Source organism: Prionailurus bengalensis, chromosome C1 (genome assembly GCF_016509475.1).
Source record: "Prionailurus bengalensis isolate Pbe53 chromosome C1, Fcat_Pben_1.1_paternal_pri, whole genome shotgun sequence".
Lineage (NCBI taxonomy): Eukaryota > Metazoa > Chordata > Mammalia > Carnivora > Felidae > Prionailurus > Prionailurus bengalensis.
In genome coordinates, this window is record NC_057345.1 from 44759306 (window position 1) to 44782025 (window position 22720).

Genomic DNA, 22720 nt, shown 5'->3' on the forward strand with positions numbered 1-22720 from the left:
TGAATTCATCCAAAATGAACATAAGCCTTGATTCCATATAATCCCCGCCCAAATGACAATTTTAAAAGATTCTGCACTTTTTTCAAAGATGCAGCTGTTTTTGTTCCTAAAATTAATTTTGGTATTTTTTAAGCCTTCAAGCGAGGGAGATGCTACCAAGATGTAGATGGGAGTGACAGTTTACAAATGAACAGTTTATTTTACGGGGTTTTAAGATAAATACAATCTTCACCCATCTGTAGTTCTAGTGACTTCCTTGCATACGGGACAAAAATGGATGTCAAAACCCAGAAGGACAAGACAGCAGGAGACTCATTTATTCATTCAACAAAGATTTACTGAGCTCTTTCCCAGAAGAGGCAGGCGCGGGCTGTGCACTGGCGAAAACTACAGTGTCTATGACATTGTCTCTGCTCTTTTGGGGATTCAGGACTCACGTCCCGCAAAGGGAGTCATGCTGAGTTAGACTACTTTCAGAAACACAAGTCCTGTGATCTGCTATTCTCCCTGTTAAGAAAAATTGCTTTCTAAGCGATGTGACCGGAATGGGAGGAAGCACACTGCTCTAGCTCTGACAGAAATGCTGCCATACGCGTGCCACTTGCCATGAAACATACTCAATCCGGTCAAACTTTGCACGGTTTAAAACGCCTGCTTCTGCCTCAGTACAACAATCAGATTAAATGGCTCGTATTTGGGTAAGGATTATCTTTCCCAATGCCACAGGCCTGAGCTTAGGAAGATGCGCAATTTCCAAGTATCAGTGAGCCTTCACCTATTCTTCGGCAATGAAAGAGATGGAAGTAAATGTGACAGGACGAACAGTTAAATGTAAAAGTGAATCCTTCGTAAGCCCCAAATTCAGAGTGACTCTGGGCATACTGGGGGATTCTTCACGTGAACAAGACCCGTAAACTGGCCTCCCACAAGAAACTATAACAAAAAGCCTGTTCGCCCCCCTCCAAAAAAAAAACCCAGACTCGCGCATTTTTCTTACCTTTTTAAATGCTTCAGGCATACACCTATCCATAAATCTTTTACAATTCTCATCAGACTCGGAAAGACCTTAGCAAAATAAATGAAACAATATGCCTTACTAAGATTTTAGGCAGTTTGCAGAAATCATATGTATCATTCCAAATTCATGCCCATGGGACTAGTTATTTATAGAAACCTTCTTAAGGGATTATTAAAAGCAGAATATATATACATATATATATATATACATTTTTCCTGCTGAAGGAACAGACCGAGAAACAATCACAGTATTAATGTATTTGTTAATAGCACAATATGTTAATATGAACCAATTCCTATGCATTGGTTAATAGTATAATAAGTTACTAATTAGAAGTGAAACGGTTGAACTTAGTTTTCCATTTTCAGAGTAACTTCAAATGATCTGATTAAACAGCTAATAAAACACCAACAGCAGCTTCTTACTAGCCATTAGTGTTATCTTAAACAGCTCTATAAAAACAAAAGTATTCTCAACAGATACCCAAATCACTCTTCTTCCCTAAAACAAACTGATGAACTCTGTGTTATCAAACGCACAGAACTGTGCCTGGCACACTGTAAGTGAATACTAGCTAAGTGAATGAATGACTCCACTGCAAATTATCCTCTGAAATACATTAAAAAAAACACACACACACAACACTTAATAATGTATTTTGCTTATCGCTGGGAATACCGCTGGACACATTTTCTTTTTTTCAGACCCACCACGTAGCACAGCACCCACATCCTAACAGGCGCGCTATAAATGCTGCTGCTGAGAAGCCAGTCAGAACGTACCACGAGAGGCCACGAGGATTAAACCTGATCCCAGTCAAAATATTTCCTTTTGATGTGCCTCATATTTAATCATGATGGTAAATTAAACCACGTATACTTTTAATGAGGAAAAGAAAATCACAAAACAGTGGACCAATTCATCCTATAACTGAACTGAATACGAAAACTATTTTTCTTCAGTACAGAGTCTAGAAGCGTCCTTACACTGATACCCATTTTCCAACCCAGAGATAGCTTATTACTCTATTAGTTTAATATTTGTAAAGTACTGAAGACAGTGCCAAACATTTAATATGCGCAAAATGTTTGCTAAATAAGTAGTACTTTTTCTCTTAAAGGACAAAAAGCCACTGAACTGAACCTTAAAATGCTCCAAGCTTTTGTGGACAACGTTCCTTTCAATTTCCACAAAGCTTCTCAATTATATTTTGAAGACTCTCATACTCTATTGGAGCTAGGAGACAACAGGTGGTTCAATTCAAAGCTTTTAGTCCACGGGGGCTAGACGGAGACCAGGAGAGTAAATGATCGAATGTCACCCAGACGCGCAGGGACAAGAGGGAGGATTAAGGCCAGGCCTGGTATCGATCCACCCGCCCACCCCCCCCTCCTGGGGCCTGCGGGGGGAGAGCTTACCGAGTCTGGCCAGGTAGGTGGACGCCAACAGGCATTTGCCCAGTGATTCTTCCCGCTTGTAGGGGATGGACCAGTGATCGGTCAAAACGCGGCTTTCCAGCTCGTACAGATTCGTGGTGGGGAACTCGATCCCTTCCCCCGAGCAGTTTCCGTTTTCATCATTCTTCTGACAAACAGGGATGACGGCAAAAACACAAGCAGACGCATCAGTGACTGCGTGACAACGCGTGTACGTTGAGCACAGCGGAGATGCATGCCCAGCGGTAACGCCCCGTGCGGAGTGTGGATCCCCCACGGCTCCCTCACGGTCACATCTGCCGGACCAGCTGGGCTACTGTCCACTCCCCTCACGGTGACATCCCGCTCTCGCAGAAGTCATTTCACCTTTCTTCAAAAATGAGCTCTCTCAGTGTCTCGTTACAGAACAGCAAGCTACCTTCACCTGCAGCCATCCTTGCTCTCCCGCTGCCAGAGGGGACGGGCTTCTCCAAAGGGTCCTCTGTATTGCTGTCCCCATCTCCTCACACCGAGTGACGCCTGACCCCGCACCAGTATGGCTTTTCCAGAGCCCTCACTCTCCCACAGCCACTGTTGCTCAGGCCATTACCGGACGCTCCTTCTCCTCCTTCCCCGCAGCGTCTGCCCCTCTGTCCGCTCCCTCTTCCTGCAAGACTAGCTCACCCCTCACCTCCCCGGGGGTCTGGCTGTTCTGCCCTGTCTCTTCGCCCCCTCTTCCTGGCCATCAAATACTGGAGCTTCTCAAACCTCAGCGCTAGGCTCTCTTCTCTCCTCTCGGTGTTCTCCATCCCAGTGAAAGGCACCACAGCCAGAAATCAGGGACTCGTTCTTAAAACCCTGTGCTCCCATCCCCACTCCAAGACCTGGTGATAAGACCTCCTAAATTTCTCTCCAATCCATCTACTTCCGCCCACCTCCACGGAGGTGCCACTACTCCTGAATTCACCCATCCACCTTCTTTAACCTATGTCAACTCCTGTACATCCTTAACTCTTTCAGAAAAGCCTTTCCAGAACATCCGAACTATACCAAATTTCCCTAATTATTTTATACTCTTGCCATCCTGAGCTTCTCCTCGTAGCTCAGCTCACAGATCTAATTTTACATTTATTTGTGATTGATTTTTGTTTTAAGTTTATTTACTTTGAGGGAGAGAGAGGCAGACAGACAAAGAATCCCCAGCAGGCTCCACACTGTCAGCACAGAGCCCGATGTGGGGCTCAAACCCATGAGCTGTGAGATCACTACCCGAGCCAAAGCCAAGAGTTGAACTAACCAACTGAGCCACCCAGGTGCCCCATATTTGTGAATGATTTTATGTTTGCCCCCACTAGACCAAGCTCCATGAAGACAGGAACCCGGGCTGGTTTTGACGACCTCTGTATCTGTATCTCCAGAACCCAGTGGCTAACACAGAGTACGTGTTTAATATATATAAGGTGGAAAAAGACTTTGTGCAAACAAAGTTTCAACTACTAATAGGGGACCTGCCAGGCTTTCCATCAATTCTTACCACAGTAATCTGTTATAAAGCAAACTGGGCCCCTCCTCCAAACTGCCTCATACCTACTCTGGTTTCTTTAAAACCTAAATATTTTCACAACTCACTCTATAATCATTCCATTAAAAGAAATTACCTTTAGCCTCAATTAAGGAAAAGACCATAAATATAAAGCAGAAGTGATAAAAATACACAGAAGAAAACAGTTTTCAATCCCACATGAGGGCTAAAGGAACGGGACACTCTAGTTTTTTTAGGTTCACGGTTAAGCTGGGAAGAAAATAAGACAATAACCAAAACGGTGATGAAAAGCTAAAAATGAAGTAGACAACAATGGAAACTGGGGGTGAAGGGTGGGGGTGGACCAAGTAGGTTTACAATCGTAACACATGCGGAAAACTCAGTTCTCTTCAGAAAGACACGTAATTAATAAGTTCTGTAAATAAAATAGTTTTACTTAAAGGAAGCCGAGGATACTCTAAGAGTAAAGATTCTGTATACTTTCAAAATAGCATACTTGCTAACTGCCTCAATTTATTAACCTAGGATCAAAGTACAACTAAAGCATATACAAATACAATTCAACTGGATGACAGGTTATGTCATTACTATGAAATATCTATTGTTAATTTCCACAGGCGTTAATAGATCACATCATATATGAAATCATCAACTGCACCCAGCAGTTACTAAGTGAAGAGCCCCCAAGAGCTTCCTAAGAGTCACAAGAGAGCTGCGTTCTCTCCCTGCTCTCTGCCATGTGAGACGACACAATGACGTCGGCAGCCTGTGACCTGCAGAAGGCCCGCACCAGAACCCAGCCATGCGGGCACTCTGATCTTGGACTTCCAGCCTCTGGAACAGCGCAAGATGAATTTCTGTTGTTCATACGCCAAAAACAGCCAACCGAAAAGCTAAGAGCTTCCTTTGGGGGGTAGGGGCGCAAGGTCTTTAACAGCATCAGTAATGAGACGAACTTCATGTGCGTACCAAAGGGACGTACTGTGAAGGCACGACAACATCCCTGCTGGGGTATTCCTGCCAAAAATGCGGAACCCGAATCCAGTCATGAGGAAACCCAAAATGAGGAACACTCTAAAAAATAACTAGCCTGTATTCTTCACAAACGCCAAAGTTATGAAAGACTGAGGGTGACCGGACAGCCATAATAACTGAATGCAGCACGGGCTTTTGTTTGTTTTAGTTTATTTCTTGGCTTCAAAGACTTTCGTACTGGATCAGTGTTAATTTCCTCGTTTTGGTAACGTACTAAGGTTAAAAAAGAGAGTATCTTCATTTTTAGGAAATACACACTGAAGTATTTAAGGATGGAGGGGCATCATGTCTGTAATTTATTCTTAAACAGTTCAGGAAAAGCAGTAACAATACATACACACACGTATTTATATACACGTGATAATATACACATACAAAGAGAGAATGATAAAGAGAATGTGATAAAAGGTTAACATTTGAAGAACCCGAATAAAGGTTATATAAAAATTCCAGATTTATGGTAAGGTTGTAATGTCCTTTTTGCAATTTGTCTGTAAGTCAGGAATTATTTCAAAATTAAAAACTATTTAGTTAGGTAAATATATAAAAGGCATAGAATTCTGGTGCCATACAGAATCTAAGAAAATTCCATACTTTACACAGGAAGAATCTAATGAATCTAGAAAGATGGGGGTGTACCTGTAGTGGTTTAAAAAAAAAAAAGTTACATTATACTTAGTATACTCTACTTAAGAACTCCATTACAGTTGGTAACATAAATAATTTAGCTTCTAAATACTTTTATGTTTTTTGTCTTAAATTGCTAAATAGGTACACATGTTCTTAATAGAAAACACCGAAAACATGAATAGCGAAAAATAAACCTACCGTTTATTCCACCACTTAAAAATTAATCACACTGACATTTTAATAACGATTTTTCCAGTAAAAGCTATTTCTTTACAGATTCTATTTTCTTAAAAATGCACAAATGTGGAACTAACCTTGCTCTCACCACCTCCATGAGCCCCCATCATCTCGCTCATATAAAGACAGTATTAATGTAGTATTTCTTCTCCCACCTGATTTAAAAGGCTGATGCACAAAGCAATAATCATAAAACTAGTAACGGAGCGATGTTTTGTACACGATTGAAATTAAGTTGATACTAATCTGAACTATATTGCTACAAATTCAGATGTTAATTATAATCCACAGGGCCACCACTAAGAAAATAACTTAAAAAAATATATATAGTGAAAGAAAAAGCAAGGGAATTAAAATGGTATACTCAAAAATACCTATGTAATACAAAAAAACAGGAGTTATGGAAGATGGAAGAACAAAACAGCATAAACCATAGAAAACAAACAGCAAAATGGTAGATGTAAATTTTGTCTTCTCAATTAAATTAGAATTATCAGTAATATGGTAAACATAAATGGACTAAACACTCCAATGAAAATGGGAGAGATTTGCAGAATGGATTTTAAAAAATGATCCAACTATATGCTGTCTAAAGCCACACTTTAGATTCAAAGACACAAAGAGGGTGAAATAAAAGAATGGGAAAAAGGGGCGCCTGGGTGGCCTGGTCGGTTGAGTGTCCGACTTCGGCTCAGGTCATGATCTCACAGTCCGTGAGTTCGAGCCCCGCGTCGGGCTCTGTGCTGACAGCTCAGAGCCTGGAGCCTGTTTCAGATTCTGTGTCTCCCTCTCTCTGTGACCCTCCCCCGTTCATGCTCTGTCTCTCTCTGTCTCAAAAATAAATAAAAACGTTTAAAAAAAAAAAAAAAAGAATGGGAAAAGATATATCACATACACAGAAAGGAGCAAAGAGTGGCTATACAGGTATCAGACTAGATGTTAAGACAAACATACTGCCAAAGATAAAAAGAGACGTTTCATAATGATAAAAAAAAAAAAAAGGTCAATATAGGAGGAAGATAAAATAAAAGGATGAAAAAAGACATACCATGAAAACAATAACCAAAAGATAGCTGGAGTCGCTACACTAATATCAGAAAAAAAAGATGTTATGTGAAAATTTGTTACTAAAGGCGAGGGATTTTTTTATAATAAAGGGATGATCCACCAGGAAAACATAATGATTACAAAAAATGCATGCATTTAACAAAAGAGACTCAAGGTACAGAAAGGAAAAAGTGACAGAATTTAAGACAGAAATACACATTCAACAAGAAAAGCTGGAGACTTCAATACTTCACTTTCAGTAATAGATGGAGCAATATAAAAGATCAACAAGGACACAGGAGAGTTAAATAATACTACAAACTAAATCTAAAAGACATTTATAAAACTCTTTAGGATAGAGCATGTTAGGTCCTAAAACAAGCCTCAATAAACTTGAAAGGATTAAAATAATACAAAGTGTTTTCTGACCACAGTGGAATGAAATTGAAAATCAACACAAGGAAATTTGGGAAATCCAAAAACATGTGAAAATTCAACAACACAATTCTAAATAACTAATGGATCAAAAAAAAAATAATGGAAATGAGAAAGTGCTTTGAGTGGAATGAAAGTAAAAATATAACAAAGTTTATGATGCAGTGATTGGAGGGAAATTTTTGTTTTAAGAAGAAAGATTTCAAATCAATAACCTAACCATGAACCTTGGAAACTAGAAAAAGCAAACTAAATCCAAGGAAGCAGAAGGAAGGAAATAATAAGGATCAGAGTGGAAATAAATGAAAGAATAGGAAAAACAATGGAGGCAATAAAAAAACCAAATTAGTTCTTTGAAAAGAGAACTCCTTTCAACAAAAAGGAGAAATTTTTAGCTAGACTGACCAAGAAAGAAAGAAAGAAGACTCAAATTACTAACATCAGGAAAGAAAAGAGGGGATTATCAACACTGACCTTTTGGAAATAAAAATGACTACAAGGAATACTATTGATTGATTACATGCCAACAAATTAGATAATCTAGATGCAATGGACACATTCCTAGGACATAAACCGGAAAAACTGACTCAAGTAGAAACAAAATCTGAAAGGACCTACACCAAGGAAATGGAATGGTTTGTAATCAATAGCTTCTCACATAGAAAAGCCAAAGGCCAGATGCTCTTACTGATGAATTGTACCAAATGCTTAAAGGAGAATCAACATCAATCCTGCACACTCTTCCCCCACTCAAAAAAAAACAAAACAAAAAACAAAAAAGAAACAAAGAAACAAAGAAACAGAGAAAGAAACAAAGAAACAAAGAAAGGAAGGGAACATTTACCAACTTATTTTAGGAGACCAGTATTACCCTGATATTAAAACCAGACAAAGATACCTCCCGACAAGGGATGCTTGATGAATGAGTGGATAAACCAAATGTGGTATATACACACAATCTATTCAGTCTTTAAAAGGAAGGAACTTCTGATACATACTACAACAGGCATGAACCCTGAAGACATTAGTGCGAAGTGAGATAAGCCAGTCACAAAAGGACAAATATTCTATGTTTCCACGTTTATGAGGTAACTAGAGTGGTCATATTCATAGAGATAGAAAATAGAATGGCGGTTGCCAAGGGATGGGCGCAAGGGACAATAAGAAGTTACCGCTGAATGAGTATACAGTTTCAATTTGGGAAGATGAAAAAATGCTGGAGATGGATGGCATGAAGGTTGTAGAACAATGGAATGTACTTACTACCACAGAACTACGCTTGAAAATGGTTAAAATGGTAAATTTTATGTTATGTATGTTTTACCACGATTTTTAAAAAATGGACAAAGATATCAGAAAAAAAAAAACCAACTATGGACAGACCAATATCCCTACAAATCTGGATACAAAAATCCTCACAATAGGGGCGCCTGGGTGGCGCAGTCGGTTAAGCGTCCGACTTCAGCCAGGTCACGATCTCGCGGTCCGTGAGTTCGAGCCCCGCGTCGGGCTCTGGGCTGATGGCTCAGAGCCTGGAGCCTGTTTCCGATTCTGTGTCTCCCTCTCTCTCTGCCCCTCCCCCCTTCATGCTCTGTCTCTCCCTGTCTCAAAAATAAATAAAACGTTAAAAAAAAAAATTAAAAAAAAAAAAAAAAAACAAAAATCCTCACAATAAACTAGCAAACCAAATCTGGCAGTATATAAGATTATACACACGAGGAAGTGTGATTTATCCCCAGTACGCAAGGTTAGTTTAGCATACAAAAACCAATCAATAGAATACACTACATAACAAAAGACAAAACAACAACAACAACAAAAACCATGATAATCTCAATAGATCCAGAAAAAATATTCACAAAATCCAACACCTTTTCACGATGGAAAAAAAAAACAAAAACAAAAACAAAAAACTCAACAAAGAAAAGGGAATTTCCTCAACCTGATATGAGGCATCTACAAAAAATCTATAGTTAACATCATACTTAATTGTGAAAGACTCAATTATTTTCTCTAAAACCAGGAAAAAGAAGGATATCTTGTAATCAAGTATCTGGCCAGAGCACTTAGGCAAAATAAGAAATAAAAGGCATCTCTTCATGTCGAAAAGGATGAAGTAAAACTATTTACATTCACTGATGGCATGATCTTGTATACAGAAAATTCTAAGGAATCCACCAACACCCTGTCCCCCAAAAACCTACTAGAATAAATGAGTTCAGCAAGGTTGCAGTTGCCGAAAACACTATATTAAACAGTAAAATTCAACTGCATTTCTATACACTAATCATGAACGATACTAAAATTAAGAAAATTCCATTTACAGTAACATCAAAAAGTATCAAATACCTAGGAAGTACAAGACTCATACACTGAAAACAAAACATTATGCAAAGAAATTAAGGAAGACCTAAATAAATGGAAAGACATCACATGTTCATGGACTGGAACTTAACATCGTTAAGATGGCAATACCTGCCAAGTGAGTCTATCGATTCAGCATGGCATCACAATTCCAGCTGACTTCTTTGCAAAAATTGACAAGCTGACTCTAAAACTCACACAGAAAGGAAAAAAAAAAAAAAAAAAAAAAACCTGAACAGCCAAAATAATTTTGGAAACAAAATGAAGAACAGTTTGGGGACCTAGACTTCTCACTTTGAAAACGTGTGACAAAGCTACAGTGACCAAGAGAATGTACTGGCATAAAGATAAACATACAGATCAATGGAAGTGAATTGAGATTGCACGAATAAAACCCATACATTTTGGTCAAAGGATTCTCAATAAGGGTGACACTGTAATTTAGTTAATCTCTGACAAAGGCATAAAAGCATTCAATGGAAGGAGGTTAGCCTTTTCCACAAATGGTAGTCAACTGAACATACATAAGCAAAAGAACGAAACTAAACCCCCACGTCATACCACACATACAAATTAACTCAAAATGTAACATAGGAATCAATCTACGTGACCTTGGATTAGGCAATTATTTCTTAGATAGGACACCAAAAACACAATGTTAAAAGAAAAAATATATAAGTGTTGAATTTTGAACTTCATCAAATTAAAAACTTTTGTGCATCAAAGGACATCATTGGGAAAGTGAAAAGACAATCACAGAATGGGAGAAAATAGTTGCAAATTTCATATCTGATAACAGACTGATCTAAAAAGAGCTCTTACAACTAAAGAACAAAAAGACAAACACTTCAATAAAAAATGGGCAAACGAGGGGCCCTGGGTGGCTAGGTCAGCTAAGCATCTGACTCTTGATATGGGCTCAGGTCATGATCTCCCAGTGGTGAGATCTGGTGAGACGGAGCCCCCTGTTGGGCTCCACGCTGAGTGTGGAGCTTGCTTGCGATTCTCCCCCCCCCCCCCCCCCCCCCCCCCCCCCCCCCCCCCCCCGCCGCCCCATCCCTCCCTCACTTGTGTGCACTCTCTCTCTCTCAAAATAAATAAACATTTGTTTTTAATTTCAAAAAATGGGCAACCAATTCGAATGGACATTTCTCCAAAGAAGATATACCAAGTAGCAATGGCCATTAGTACATGAGAAGATGCTCAGTATCATTGGTCCTCAGGGATATGCAAATCAAACCCCAAAGATGCCACCTTCACATACATTAGAATGACTAAAAATAAAGAGAGAAATAAGAATCGGTGAGGATGTGGGTAAACCGGAACCCTCATACATTGCTGGTGGGATTACAAAATGGTGCAGCCACTTGGCAAGACAGTTTGGCACTTCCTCAGGTTACCCAGTTACCACAGGACACAGCAACTGTAGTCTTCTCTATGTTTACAAGATATTCCCTAAAGAGAGGAAACATACGTCCACATAAAAACTTGTACATGAACGTGCACAGCAGCATCGGTAATAGTCGAAAAGTAGTAAAAACCCAAATGTCGTCAAAACTGACGAATGAATAAATACGGTATATCCGTACAACGGAGAAACAGAGATAACCTTCAAAAACACTATTGTAAATAAAAGCCAGACGTAAAAGGCCATATATCATATGATTCTGTTTATATAAATGTCTAGAATGGGCAAATTCACAAAGAAAGTCGATTAGTGGTTGCCAGAGGATGGGAGGAGGGAGAAAGGGACAGTGGCTGTTCATGGCTATAAGTTTTCTTTTGGGGAGGGAGGGGGGGTGATTAAAATATTCTAAAATTAAAGAGTAGCGATGGTGGCACAACTCTGTGAAGGCATACTTTAAGAGGGTGAACTTTATGGTATGTGAATTGAATCTCAAGGCGGTTATTTGAAAAAGCTGAATAACAAAAATGAACTCAATAGTTGTAGTCACTAAACACGAGTGAGTATGTAAATATATCTAAGAATTTCAAAACACAAGGTTGCACCTAATGATCTGTAATAAAAATAATACATATGCCCATTTGACAGTTTTCAATCTGCAATTTTAGAAGTAACGTATTTGAGATTTAACAGGCAAAAAATCTCATCCTAAGCAGTTAACATTCTTGACCTTGAAAGAAAAGAGAACTGGCACAGTATACATGAGGGCTAACGAACGATTCAGAGCAGCGTTACATTTACAGGAGGTTGCTGCCAATACGGAGAGAGGGAATCGCAAGAGAGGAGGAAATGGGTGACACGAACCCAAATTCAGGTTGGTTTAATATTTTGAGTCATCGCTTTGAGTAGAGCCTGTCCTTGGCAAAAATCACCTATTGAGCAAGAGGACACACACAAAAGCAGCTCAGAATTGTCCTATTGCAAAATAGCTCCCAACAGAAATGAGGTAGTGGGCTTTTAATAGGAATTAAGGAATGCAATACACCATTTTCTCATCAGATGCCAAATCCAAACAACACCCAAGTAACCATGAATGATTACTGCTTCTAAATCAATTAGAAATACACTTATCAAAAGCTTTCTATGTTCCAGCCAAGGTGCTCAGCATTGGAGAGAGATAAAGACACAACTCTTGTCTTTAAAGAACAGGATAATGTGAATGTTGGGGGCCGGGGGATCCACTAGCCTCTGGGTGTTGTGCATGCATTTGTAGTGGGAATGAGTGTATACACAGCCGAAGAAGTTTAAGGGAAACAGGAACCCAAGCAAAAGGTTACAGAGTGTTATTTCAAAACTAGTATTATTTTTCAAGCACATTAAGTAATAAAAACTCAGTTTTCAGCCTTTTGAGGCAATGCCTTTACTTACTATGATATTCCATCAATTTCATTTAAAATGTAAAAAAAAAAACCTTAATTTTAAAAACTATTTTATAATATTGATGTAAATTTAGCATTTGTTAGAGATGCACAATTCTGTCATTCAGGCAACAGAGAAATGAGCTTGCAAACAATTCTTGAATGTCATTTTTAACCTGAAAATTTTCTATTAACGCTGAGTCTTGTGTGTTTAATCATCTAAGGAAAATAAATGAGTTAATGTTGTTAAATTAGGGTTTCTGAATAGGCCAGAAGGACAATCAAAACAATTAATATTACTGGATATAATTTAGCCTGTTTCCTAAATAATGTTACTTATATCCATAAATACAGATAAAAATATAAACAAAGCCTCTGTAACTCCCCTAATACTTCACAGTGCTATAAACTAGCTGGGAATTCAAATAGTGGCGGTTGTAATTTCATCTATTGGCAAACTGTTCATGGTGAGACTTACTATTTACTATTTACCTACTTAAAATGGCAACTTAATCCTTAGTACTAAGTACTTCCAACTTAGGGAGTTGGAAAAAGTTTTTCATGGAATTGACAAATGTTGTCAAGTGTATAGTGTAAACCTACCTACACAGTTTAGCAAAGATCTTTAGATTGAACAAGTAGGTTATTCTGAAAAAAGTGTTTTTCCTTTTATATTTACAGTTAGATATGCTAAAATATGTCACTGCCCATATCCAGAAACTTGCCTGTTTGAAAAGCGCAGCTGAACCAAAGTCAATACAGGCAATACCTTACCTAGTGGCTGAGTATACAAAACAATATAATTTACTTAACTCTCGCAAATGAGCTTTAAAATATCGTTGCATAAGCTTTTAAGTTAATCACAGAGTTATTTATTTAGAAAACTGCCTTTGAGTTTTAAAAAAGTCTTGAACTCAACAAGGATGTATTATTAAAATTTAAGCCTTCTTTGATCAAAGAAGCAAAACCTACTCAAGCAGGCACAGCCTGTCAGTTTACAGATAAGTTCCTATCTGTCCACTGACTCAACAAATACAGATAAAATTATTCAACTTAAAGGAGAGGAGATGGGCAACGTTGCATCAAGTATCTTTTAATAAAAATTCATATACTGAGCTATTTTATTAGCCAACAATGTACTCAGAAGAGAATCTACATTTCCGACCAATACAGAAAAATGAGGATGCCAAACTGATTTCTTTATGATTTTAAAAATAAATCTATTAACTCAAATAAACATATTGCAGGACACCTGGGTGGCTCAGCTGGGTGAGCATCTGACTTTGGCTCAGGTGATGATCCTGCGGTTCGTGAGTTCAGGCCCCGCATCGGGCTCTGTGCTGACAGCTCAGAGCCTGGAGCCTGCTTCGGATTCTGTGTTTCCCTCTCCCTCTGCCCCTCCCCTGCTCACATTCTGTCTCTACCTCAAAAAATAAATAAACATTAAAAAAATTTTTTAAATAAACATATCGCATCCTGTATGTCAAGTACTTAAGGAAAAACGTGAAAACACGAACACTTGACTCCGTATCACGAATTTGTAACATTCACTAAATCTTGAGATGGTCAGTCTTTTGTATTAAATATTTTTCAAAGTAATTCAGAGACAGTGATGTACAGATCTGGTGTTCCTTCTATTATTTCGGACCAGAGAAAATGATTCCTAAAATACTGACTGCTTCCTGGAAAAAGAGAGATGACGGACAAGGGCAGGGAGTCCCCAGGCTACTAATACATTGTGTCTCGAGTCTGGTTGCAAATTATTTTTCTTGGAATTCATTTTCATTCTGTTATAAGCAGCAGAGAATTTTCTAACTTTTCTACTGACATTTCTTATGGCCCTTCTTTCACAACTCTTGGTGGGTATTCATGTATTTAGATGATCACAGAAATGAGGTTTTCGCGAGAAGTTGTCTTATATAGCTGAACCTTGAACAACACAGGTTTGAACTGTGTGTGCCCGCTCATACACGGATTTCTTTGATAAACACAGTAAATACTGTCAATGCGTTTTCCTCATGATTTGAAATAACATGTTCTTCTCCCTAGCTTACTTAATTGTAAGAATCTAATACATAACACGTATAGCATGCCAAATGTGTGTCAGTCAACTGTTCGAGTTACAGGAAAGGATTCTGATCAACAATAGGCTGTTAGTAGTGAAGTTACAGGGGAGTCAAAAGTTACAATGTGGATTTTCAACGGTGCAGGTGGTGTTTCCCAACCTTGTTTTCATGATCCCTCCTTCAGGGAGGGGTTTTCCATACGTTCTTCCCAATCATCTCATCTCCGTTAATTAAATATTAAAGAGTAAGGCTGTGTTGGGGAGGGGTGAGATCTGGAGAAAACCACCAGAATACCTAGGATTTCTTTTCACCCCTCAAGAGGCAGTGTTGGTCCTTTTGGAGTGCTACTGGCCCTTTTGAGAGGCTGAGTCTCTTGGTTTTAAATACCACCTCTAAGGTGAGGCTCTCACATTTTAGCTCCAGTCCAGACAGACACCTTCCCCCGCCTCCACGCATCTATCCGATTTCCTCTCTGACACCTCTCCTCGGACGTTTAATAAGCGTCTTGAGCTAGTAAGCCCCCCAGACAGACTCTGGATCCTTCCCACTAGGTCGTGTCACCTTCCTGTTCAGAACCCTCAAGGCTTGCCTTCCTCCTTCTGACAAAGAGGCATCAGCAGAGTTGCCTCTGAGGCCCTGGCCAGGACCTCCCGCTCCTTCACCTTGGACTTCGTTTCCTGCTCTTCCCCTCTTTGCTAAGTTCCAGCCACGCTGGCCTTCCCGCTGCCCCGAAGCGGGACAGCCTTGCTCCCCGCCAGGACCTCTGCGGGAGGCGTTCCTCCACTTGAGCTCAGGGGTCGGCAGGTCCCCTCTCTCCTTCTGGATATGAGGCTATATCGGCACACAGACCATCTTGCTGGTTTGTGTAGTCCGTGGCTGCCTTCGCACTGCGACAGCGAGCTGGGTAGCTACAACAGGGACTGCTCGGCCCGCAAAGCCTAAAATATTTACTGTCTGGCCCTTTACAGAATCTGACTCGGAGCGCTTTCCCCTCGGACGACCACACAGTTTGCTCCTCACCCACTGCAGGTCTTTGCTCAAGCGCGACCTTCTCAGTGAAGCTGTCCACAAATAACCTATTTTAAAAAAGCGGGCCTGCCATACCCATCCCCAGCCCAGCGTGCTCTCCCCGCCGTCCCCTGCTTTCTTTTTCTCTGTGGCACTTCTCAGCTAACATCCTGCTTGTTACCCTGTTTGCTGCCTGCCTCCCTGAACCTAGGATGTAAGCTCCACGGGGGCGGGACTTCTGTTTTGTCTGTTGCATTATGTGCAACGGTCCCCCGACACAGAGCAGGTGCTCGATACGTTTTGGTGAGTGGATCGATGTTAAGCACCAAGTGAATTAAATCCTTATGAAATGAAAGAGAAGGCGACAGGATTCTAGGCACAGAGAATTGTGTGTGAGGGTCTGCCACCAAAGGCAGAGCGCAGCATAATTAAAGTGCTTTCCTCTGTTCCCAGAACATCAGACACTGAGGTACAGGAAGCTTTACCTACTCACAGGTTTGGCGTCCCAATTAGATGGTGCTACTCAATGACAGGAGCCACATCTTGTCTCCATTCTAGTTCCAGTGTCTGAACTTTTATCTGATACGTAAATCCCTTCTATACCCCCAGAAAAACCCCAGAGCCTCTGCTTAAATATGTCCGGTGACCAGGAGCTTACAACATTTTGAGACGGCTTGTTCCTTTTTTGCACAGGTAAAAGTTCAACTGCAATCTCTCTTCATGTAATTTTGACGAATACCCACTGAACCACAGTCAGACGGGATACGTCACTTTTTGTGAACCTTTATTCCCTCGCTTGTGAAAAGGAGACGGCCACTTGTTTGCTTTTAATACAAAGGGTTTTGGTGAATACTCAGTAAGATAATATATGTGAAAGCGCTCTATACGCTCAAACATCATATAAACAGAAGTGAAGTGCTATTATGATGATCTAAACTGCTCCTAAAGGTTATTCTGCAGATTTTTATCACAGGAACAAAATTCCACTGAAAGCACTTTTATGTTTCTCTTAGAAAGATACTCCATGCTCTCTCCAGCAATATGTTCTAACCCATCTTAATCCTTATAGCCAGAAAATAATTCACTAGGCTTAATCAAAAGGTTCAGCGTGAAGAAATGAGGATGAAGGGGGGGGGGGGGGGATCAATGGGAAACAAAGCGAGGTGCTGTGTTTTTCACGTGTGGACAGAAGACAGAACTGACAGTCAAGAAATGAGTTTAAGTCCCGCAGTTAGTGTGTGATTTTAGACCAGAGTGTCTTAACCTTAGCATCACTGACAGTTTTGGCTGGATAGTTCTTTGCTGAGGCGGGGGGCAGGGGGCTGTGCTGTGCACCGTGAGATGCTTAAGCAGCATCCCTGGCCTCTACCCATGAAGTGCGAGAAGCACCCCTTTAGTTGTGACACCCAAAAATGTCTCCAGACACTGCCAAATACCTCCTGGGGCAAAACTGCCCCTGGCTGAGAACCACGTTCTTGCATAAGATTTGGTATCTTCATACTTCAATTTCATCTCTAAAATGAAAATGCTTACCTATGGATCCACGTTCTTTTCTGAAGCTCTAAAAATGCTAACATTTTGTAAAAGTCAGAAAAAGATGATTGAAAGTGCAGTCACACTAAGGGGGAAAAAATTATGTGATGGAAGAAGTTAATATTTTTGTTCAGTTTTCCTTACTGCCTTAACAGATCATGATAAAACTTCCTTGTGTATTTTTCAATCATAAAATCTTTAAAAAACAGAAAAGAGAACTGGGTTGTTTTAAAAAATGTCAGTATCCAAAGACTAAAAAGATACAAAGACTATTCTAGAAATTACATTAAAGGGACATACTGAATCCAATGCATATTCTTTGGTTCAATCCTGGGTTATTTTTAAAATGTCTATAAAGTCTATTTTTGGTATAAGTGGGGGGAATCTAAATATGAATTAAATGATGGAGAATATTAATATATCATTGTTAAATTCCTGGGCTAAGATAATGGTATTGTGCTTCTGTAGAAGAATGTATTTGTCCTTAGGAGATTCATACTGAAGTATTTAAAAAAATTTTTTTTCAACGTTTATTTATTTTTGGGACAGAGAGAGACAGAGCATGAACAGGGGAGGGGCAGAGAGAGAGGGAGACACAGAATCGGAAACAGGCTCCAGGCTCGGAGCCATCAGACCAGAGCCTGACGCAGGGCGCGAACCCACGGACCGCGAGATCGTGACCTGGCTGAAGTCGGACACTTAACCGACTGCGCCACCCAGGCGCCCCCATACCGAAGTATTTAAAAGTCAAGTGTCATGACGTTTACAACTTATTTTCAAAAGATTCAGAAAGAAAATGGGTGTGTGCGCACGCGCACGTGTGTGTATGTGTGTGTGCCTTTAGAGAGAGAGGAGAGAGAGCAAATGTGACAAAACACTTGCAAATGTTGACTCAAAGTGAAGGGTACAAAAGGTGTACTATTGTTTCAACTTTTCCATAGGGTGGAAATTGTTCAAGATGAAAACTTGGGAAAAATACATCTAGCATACCAATCAAATTACATCCACACTGGATTTGTAGTTGACCACAGAACACGCACCTTTTCTAATGCTTTATTAAGCAGTCTTACCCCGTACTCCCTACTCTGGCATGTATCCTGGGACAGCTGGAAGCTCTGCTGGGGACAAGCTATTCTGAAAAAGCAACCCAATTGATTCTGACCTGGTGCTGGCCATCCCTACCCACCATTCATAACCACTGCAATAGGCTGTAAACTCCTTAAAAGCAGGAACTGTGTTTTAGCAATCAGAGAACAGACTAGAGCCAAAGGCATTCAATAAATATTTGTTCAGTGTTAAACAAATGGTTCCCATACTACTGTTTCTTTCCTCCTCCTTCTTCCTCTCTACACATCTTTTTTTTTTTACATTGGGGTGACAAAAGAGGGATAAAAAATGAGCATCTTAATAGCTTTACTTGAAAATAAACCCGCTTAAATCAACAGTAACATCATTAATGATTATTATAGTGATAAATGAAACAAAAGAACCTGAAACAAAAACTAACAATAAAAATCCGTTTCCTGTTTTAATTCTACTGTAGCATGTTTTCTCTTTCTTCTCCAGAAACGATAATCTCTGCAAATAATCTTCTCCCTACTGAAGTAGAGCTCAATGAAGCCATGCAATAAAACCATAGAAAAACAGACTGGCAAACCGTCCCACCTAAGGCTAAAAAAAAGGCTTGCTTCTTCCAGCAGCCATCACGTTTTTTCCTGTGTTCAGTATTTTTCTGCGCAAGCCATAGAAAAGTTTATAAAGCAAAGGGAGTGGTACTGCATACCAAAATTGAAATTTAATGTGCTATTATGCACCAAAATGGTGCCCGTTTTAACGACGCTGGCAACAGTTCAAGAAAAGTTCCTTCCCACAAACTGTAAAACAAGATAAATCCCACAACAGAAATCTGTTATAGGACTCCCAAAATGTTTATGTTGCCTTCAAGCTATGGAGCAGGTTCTTTTAGGCAAGATTAGCTTTCAGATGCTATCTGATACTTGCAAATGAAGGAAAATGTGTTCCAGAATGGTGATGCAAACTACCTATTTTCCAGATCAGAATTTTTCACTTCACTTAGCACCTTCTATGTCAAGTGTTACCCTGAACGCTACAGGAAATACAGAAGATCAGACCCTGTCCTCAGAAGACTCACAATTCAGTCCGCATGACAAGTAAGTGAATAATTCCAACGGGAAAGATAAATGCTGTGGCAGGGGAATGTTAGGATCTCTACTCAAAGTCAAGGAGGGACTTTTAACCAGGAAAAACAGAACCATGAATGGGAGGAAAAATAATGGAAGGTATCAAGCCCGACTAGAAAACCAGTAGCAAACCTGATCAACAGTACATGTGGTATGTTAGCATTAGGATTGGCTGTACTGAAATAAGGAGGGCGTTCATTACTCTCCGTCGACCGCAAGCCTGTATGAAATCTACTTTGCAGAGAAAAGATGAAGTGCAGAGATCACAGAGGCAGTGCTGTGGACTAACTTCCATGGCCCAATATGACAAGAGGGGAAAAGGGGGTAAGGAGGACACGCCAGGTAGGAGAAAAAGCATGCACACAGTCGTTAAAAAAACAAAACAAAACAAAACAAAAAAAACTAGCATATTTAAAGGCTGGTTTTTTCAAGTTATTCTCCAAGGGTTAATCAATATATACTGTTTTATTTCTGTACTCATTAAGATATTTAATCTAAGGCACATATTATGCTGTTAGCATATTGATACCTTTCCAAGGTATCATTAAAAATGTTTAATTTCAAACCTACAAGTGTATAACACATCCCATTGATATTTATTTAAAAAAACTTTTTTTAATGTTTATTTTTTAGAGAGAGAGACACACAGAGTATGAGTGGGCGAGGGGCAGAGAGAGAGGGAGACACAGAATCCAAAGCAGGCTCCAGGCTCCCGAGCTGTCAGCACAGAGCCTGACATGGGGCTCCAACCCACGAACCGTGAGCTCATGACCTGAGCCGAAGTCGGATGCTAAACCGACTGAGCCACTCAGGCGCCCCCATCCCAGTTGATATTTATAATAAACACTGTATCTGATACGCAGAAAAAAAAAAAGTTAAGGAAGAGATACACATGTAAAACAAATTAGGCGGTATACTGTTTCAAGACATTTGCATACTGATTATTGAGCTTATTTTTAAGTACCCAGTGCATGTGTGCAACTGTGGGTGGACCAAGGATATCACTAATCCTGATCAGCTATACAGGGATGCTAAAGTGGACAGACACAGACCTTCACAAGTGACAGCACTTACTCAACCTTCCCTTCTTCAACCCTTACTACCTTTTATAAACATCAATAACCACAGACATTAAAAAACACTGAATGAGAAAGCAAGACAAATACTTGGAGGGGGGGAAAATGAATCAAATGTCAACTTTGCCCATTTAATGCAAACTAATACCTAACAAAGGAAATGGTGGTGATTAAAATACAGAGAGTTTACGAGGAAGGATATATTAAAGATGACCTACAGTCAAAGACTTCCTCATGTCAGAAAGACAGCGTGAAGAATACAAACTACACGCTGAGAGAGGCAGAAGGCTAGACTCCCTTCCTGACTTTGCTAATGATCCAGGGTCAAGGTCCTCATTCCTAAATTGGCAAGATTTAACACCACAAGATCCCCATGGTCCCTTCCAGCTCTGAACGAATCTTCCATTTTCACCCTTACATTTATCACTTTCAGGGGGTTTTTTCTCGGAGTAGGGAGAGGGGAAGACAAGAAACACTCTCAGTTCTACAGATAATTTTTCTGTCTCATAAAGTGTATCTTGCTAAGCATTCTTGATATTTCTCTCCCACATTATAATCACTATGAACTGGGTGAATCTCTGGTCATCCTGCACTGATCCTCATCTTTGATCCCCCTTAACAAATGCTTAGAATTCCTCTATCACAGACATGGTTTATACTCAGCCATAAAAACCTCAAGAGTAATGAATAGCAAACAGGACCCACTTGTTACTCTGCACAGATGTAAGTGTATCTATACACATAACATGAACCAATTGTTTTTATGGCATACATTGCACACACACACACACACACACACACACACACACAGGCCTGGCGTGATTTCAACACTTACAGTACCAACTGCCCAATAGATAACTGACATTTTCTCAAAAACAAATATGATGTCGAAAGGATGAAACATAGGATGATCTGTGCTACTGTAACTCCCCAAAACACTTCAAATGAGGCAGATATGAAAAGTAAATCTTACAAAATGAAAATTACTAATATTTTTAAAGTATTTTAGGAAAGACAGCCCACTCCGACGTAAAACTGACCACAAAAACCAAAATACTAATAATAAACTAAGGACTTCTTATGTTACTAATCCCAGACAAGTTTTCATTTACATAGTTACTGCTATTTCTATCATCCTAAGTCTTTCTAAAATCAACACTGCTCTAGCTTTAAAACAGCCTCTTTTGTATTATCCACAACCATAAGGAATGTTTAGCCTGAAATCAGACCAGTTTCTAGAGAAATTTCTCATTTCTGGTAAAAACGCATACCTTCATGATTTTAGAACAAAAAGTAACAGAATTTGAAGGAAACAATTAGCACCATTCTTAGAAGAGGTACTAGTTGAGAGAAACAACAACTACTAATATTAAACATCCAACAAGTAAATAAATACAAATTCTGTACATTCCATGGTGCTAAAGACGTTATCACTTGAGAAAAATACCACTTGATTTCCTGGCAATGGATCCCACTAGAAATCAAATTACCACAAAAAATCCTTGAGGCACTATTTAAATGCTTTTGATAGATGTAAGCTCTTTCGTATTCAACCCCCGATTCTTCAAAGCGTCTAGTTTCTGAATTAGAACATCATGATGTATTCCACTTAGAGCACAAGAAATCTACCAGACTTCAAACTATCACAGAGAGGACACTATGTGTGACTGGTTCACCATTATATTCCCAACACTTAGCTCAGTGCCTAGCACACCATCACTGCTCAATAAAAACCTACGGAATCAAGGGCTGTTTTGTTAAATGGGCTATTTACTGTTCTGTTGCTCTAACAATTTTCAGCTGAATGTCTGTTTTTATCACTAGAATGTGAACTGTATCATTATGTCAGACGTATCTAGAGTTTTTATTCTGAGAACTCTTTAATTATCTTCCATTTAATAAGAATACCAGAAACAGCCATCCCACCCTCTTAAAACTGTGCAAGAAGACATGAGAGAGTACTGTCCATTAAAGTATATAAGTGACAGAAAAAGTCGAGGGAGTGGAATGCTTCTTGGAAATAATGGATGAGATTGGTTTGGAGCCTACTAAGAGCCCAACGATCATGAGTAAAACTGCTTTAGGTCACAGGAAACAGGTGACAAGGGAAGGCTGTGTTGGCCAGACACGCATCTCTACTCCATACCTTTGGCAAAGCAAAACAAACAAAAACCCCTCTGCTCTAAAGACAGCTGGTTTCAAAATATAGTTGCAGACCTTTGAGGGTCTTTAAATGCTGGCAGATAATCTAAAGGCCAATTAAAACATACTGGAGTCACCCAAAAGAAT

General features: G+C 39.6%; 1 protein-coding gene across 2 annotated transcripts in view; it reads right to left on the bottom strand.

Annotated features, from left to right (window-relative positions):
- USP24 (ubiquitin specific peptidase 24) overlaps nt 1-22720 on the bottom strand; it is a 142825-nt gene that overhangs the window by 109994 nt on the left and 10111 nt on the right. The window contains exons 2-3 of one of the 2 annotated variants that reach the window (XM_043575084.1): nt 2437-2599; nt 998-1065 (exon numbers count right to left, since the gene is read on the bottom strand). In XM_043575084.1, coding sequence (XP_043431019.1) covers nt 998-1065; nt 2437-2599 — 231 coding nt within the window. Of the gene's footprint in view, nt 1-997; nt 1066-2436; nt 2603-22720 lie in introns of both variants that reach the window. The other variant, XM_043575083.1, reaches the window with a different exon arrangement.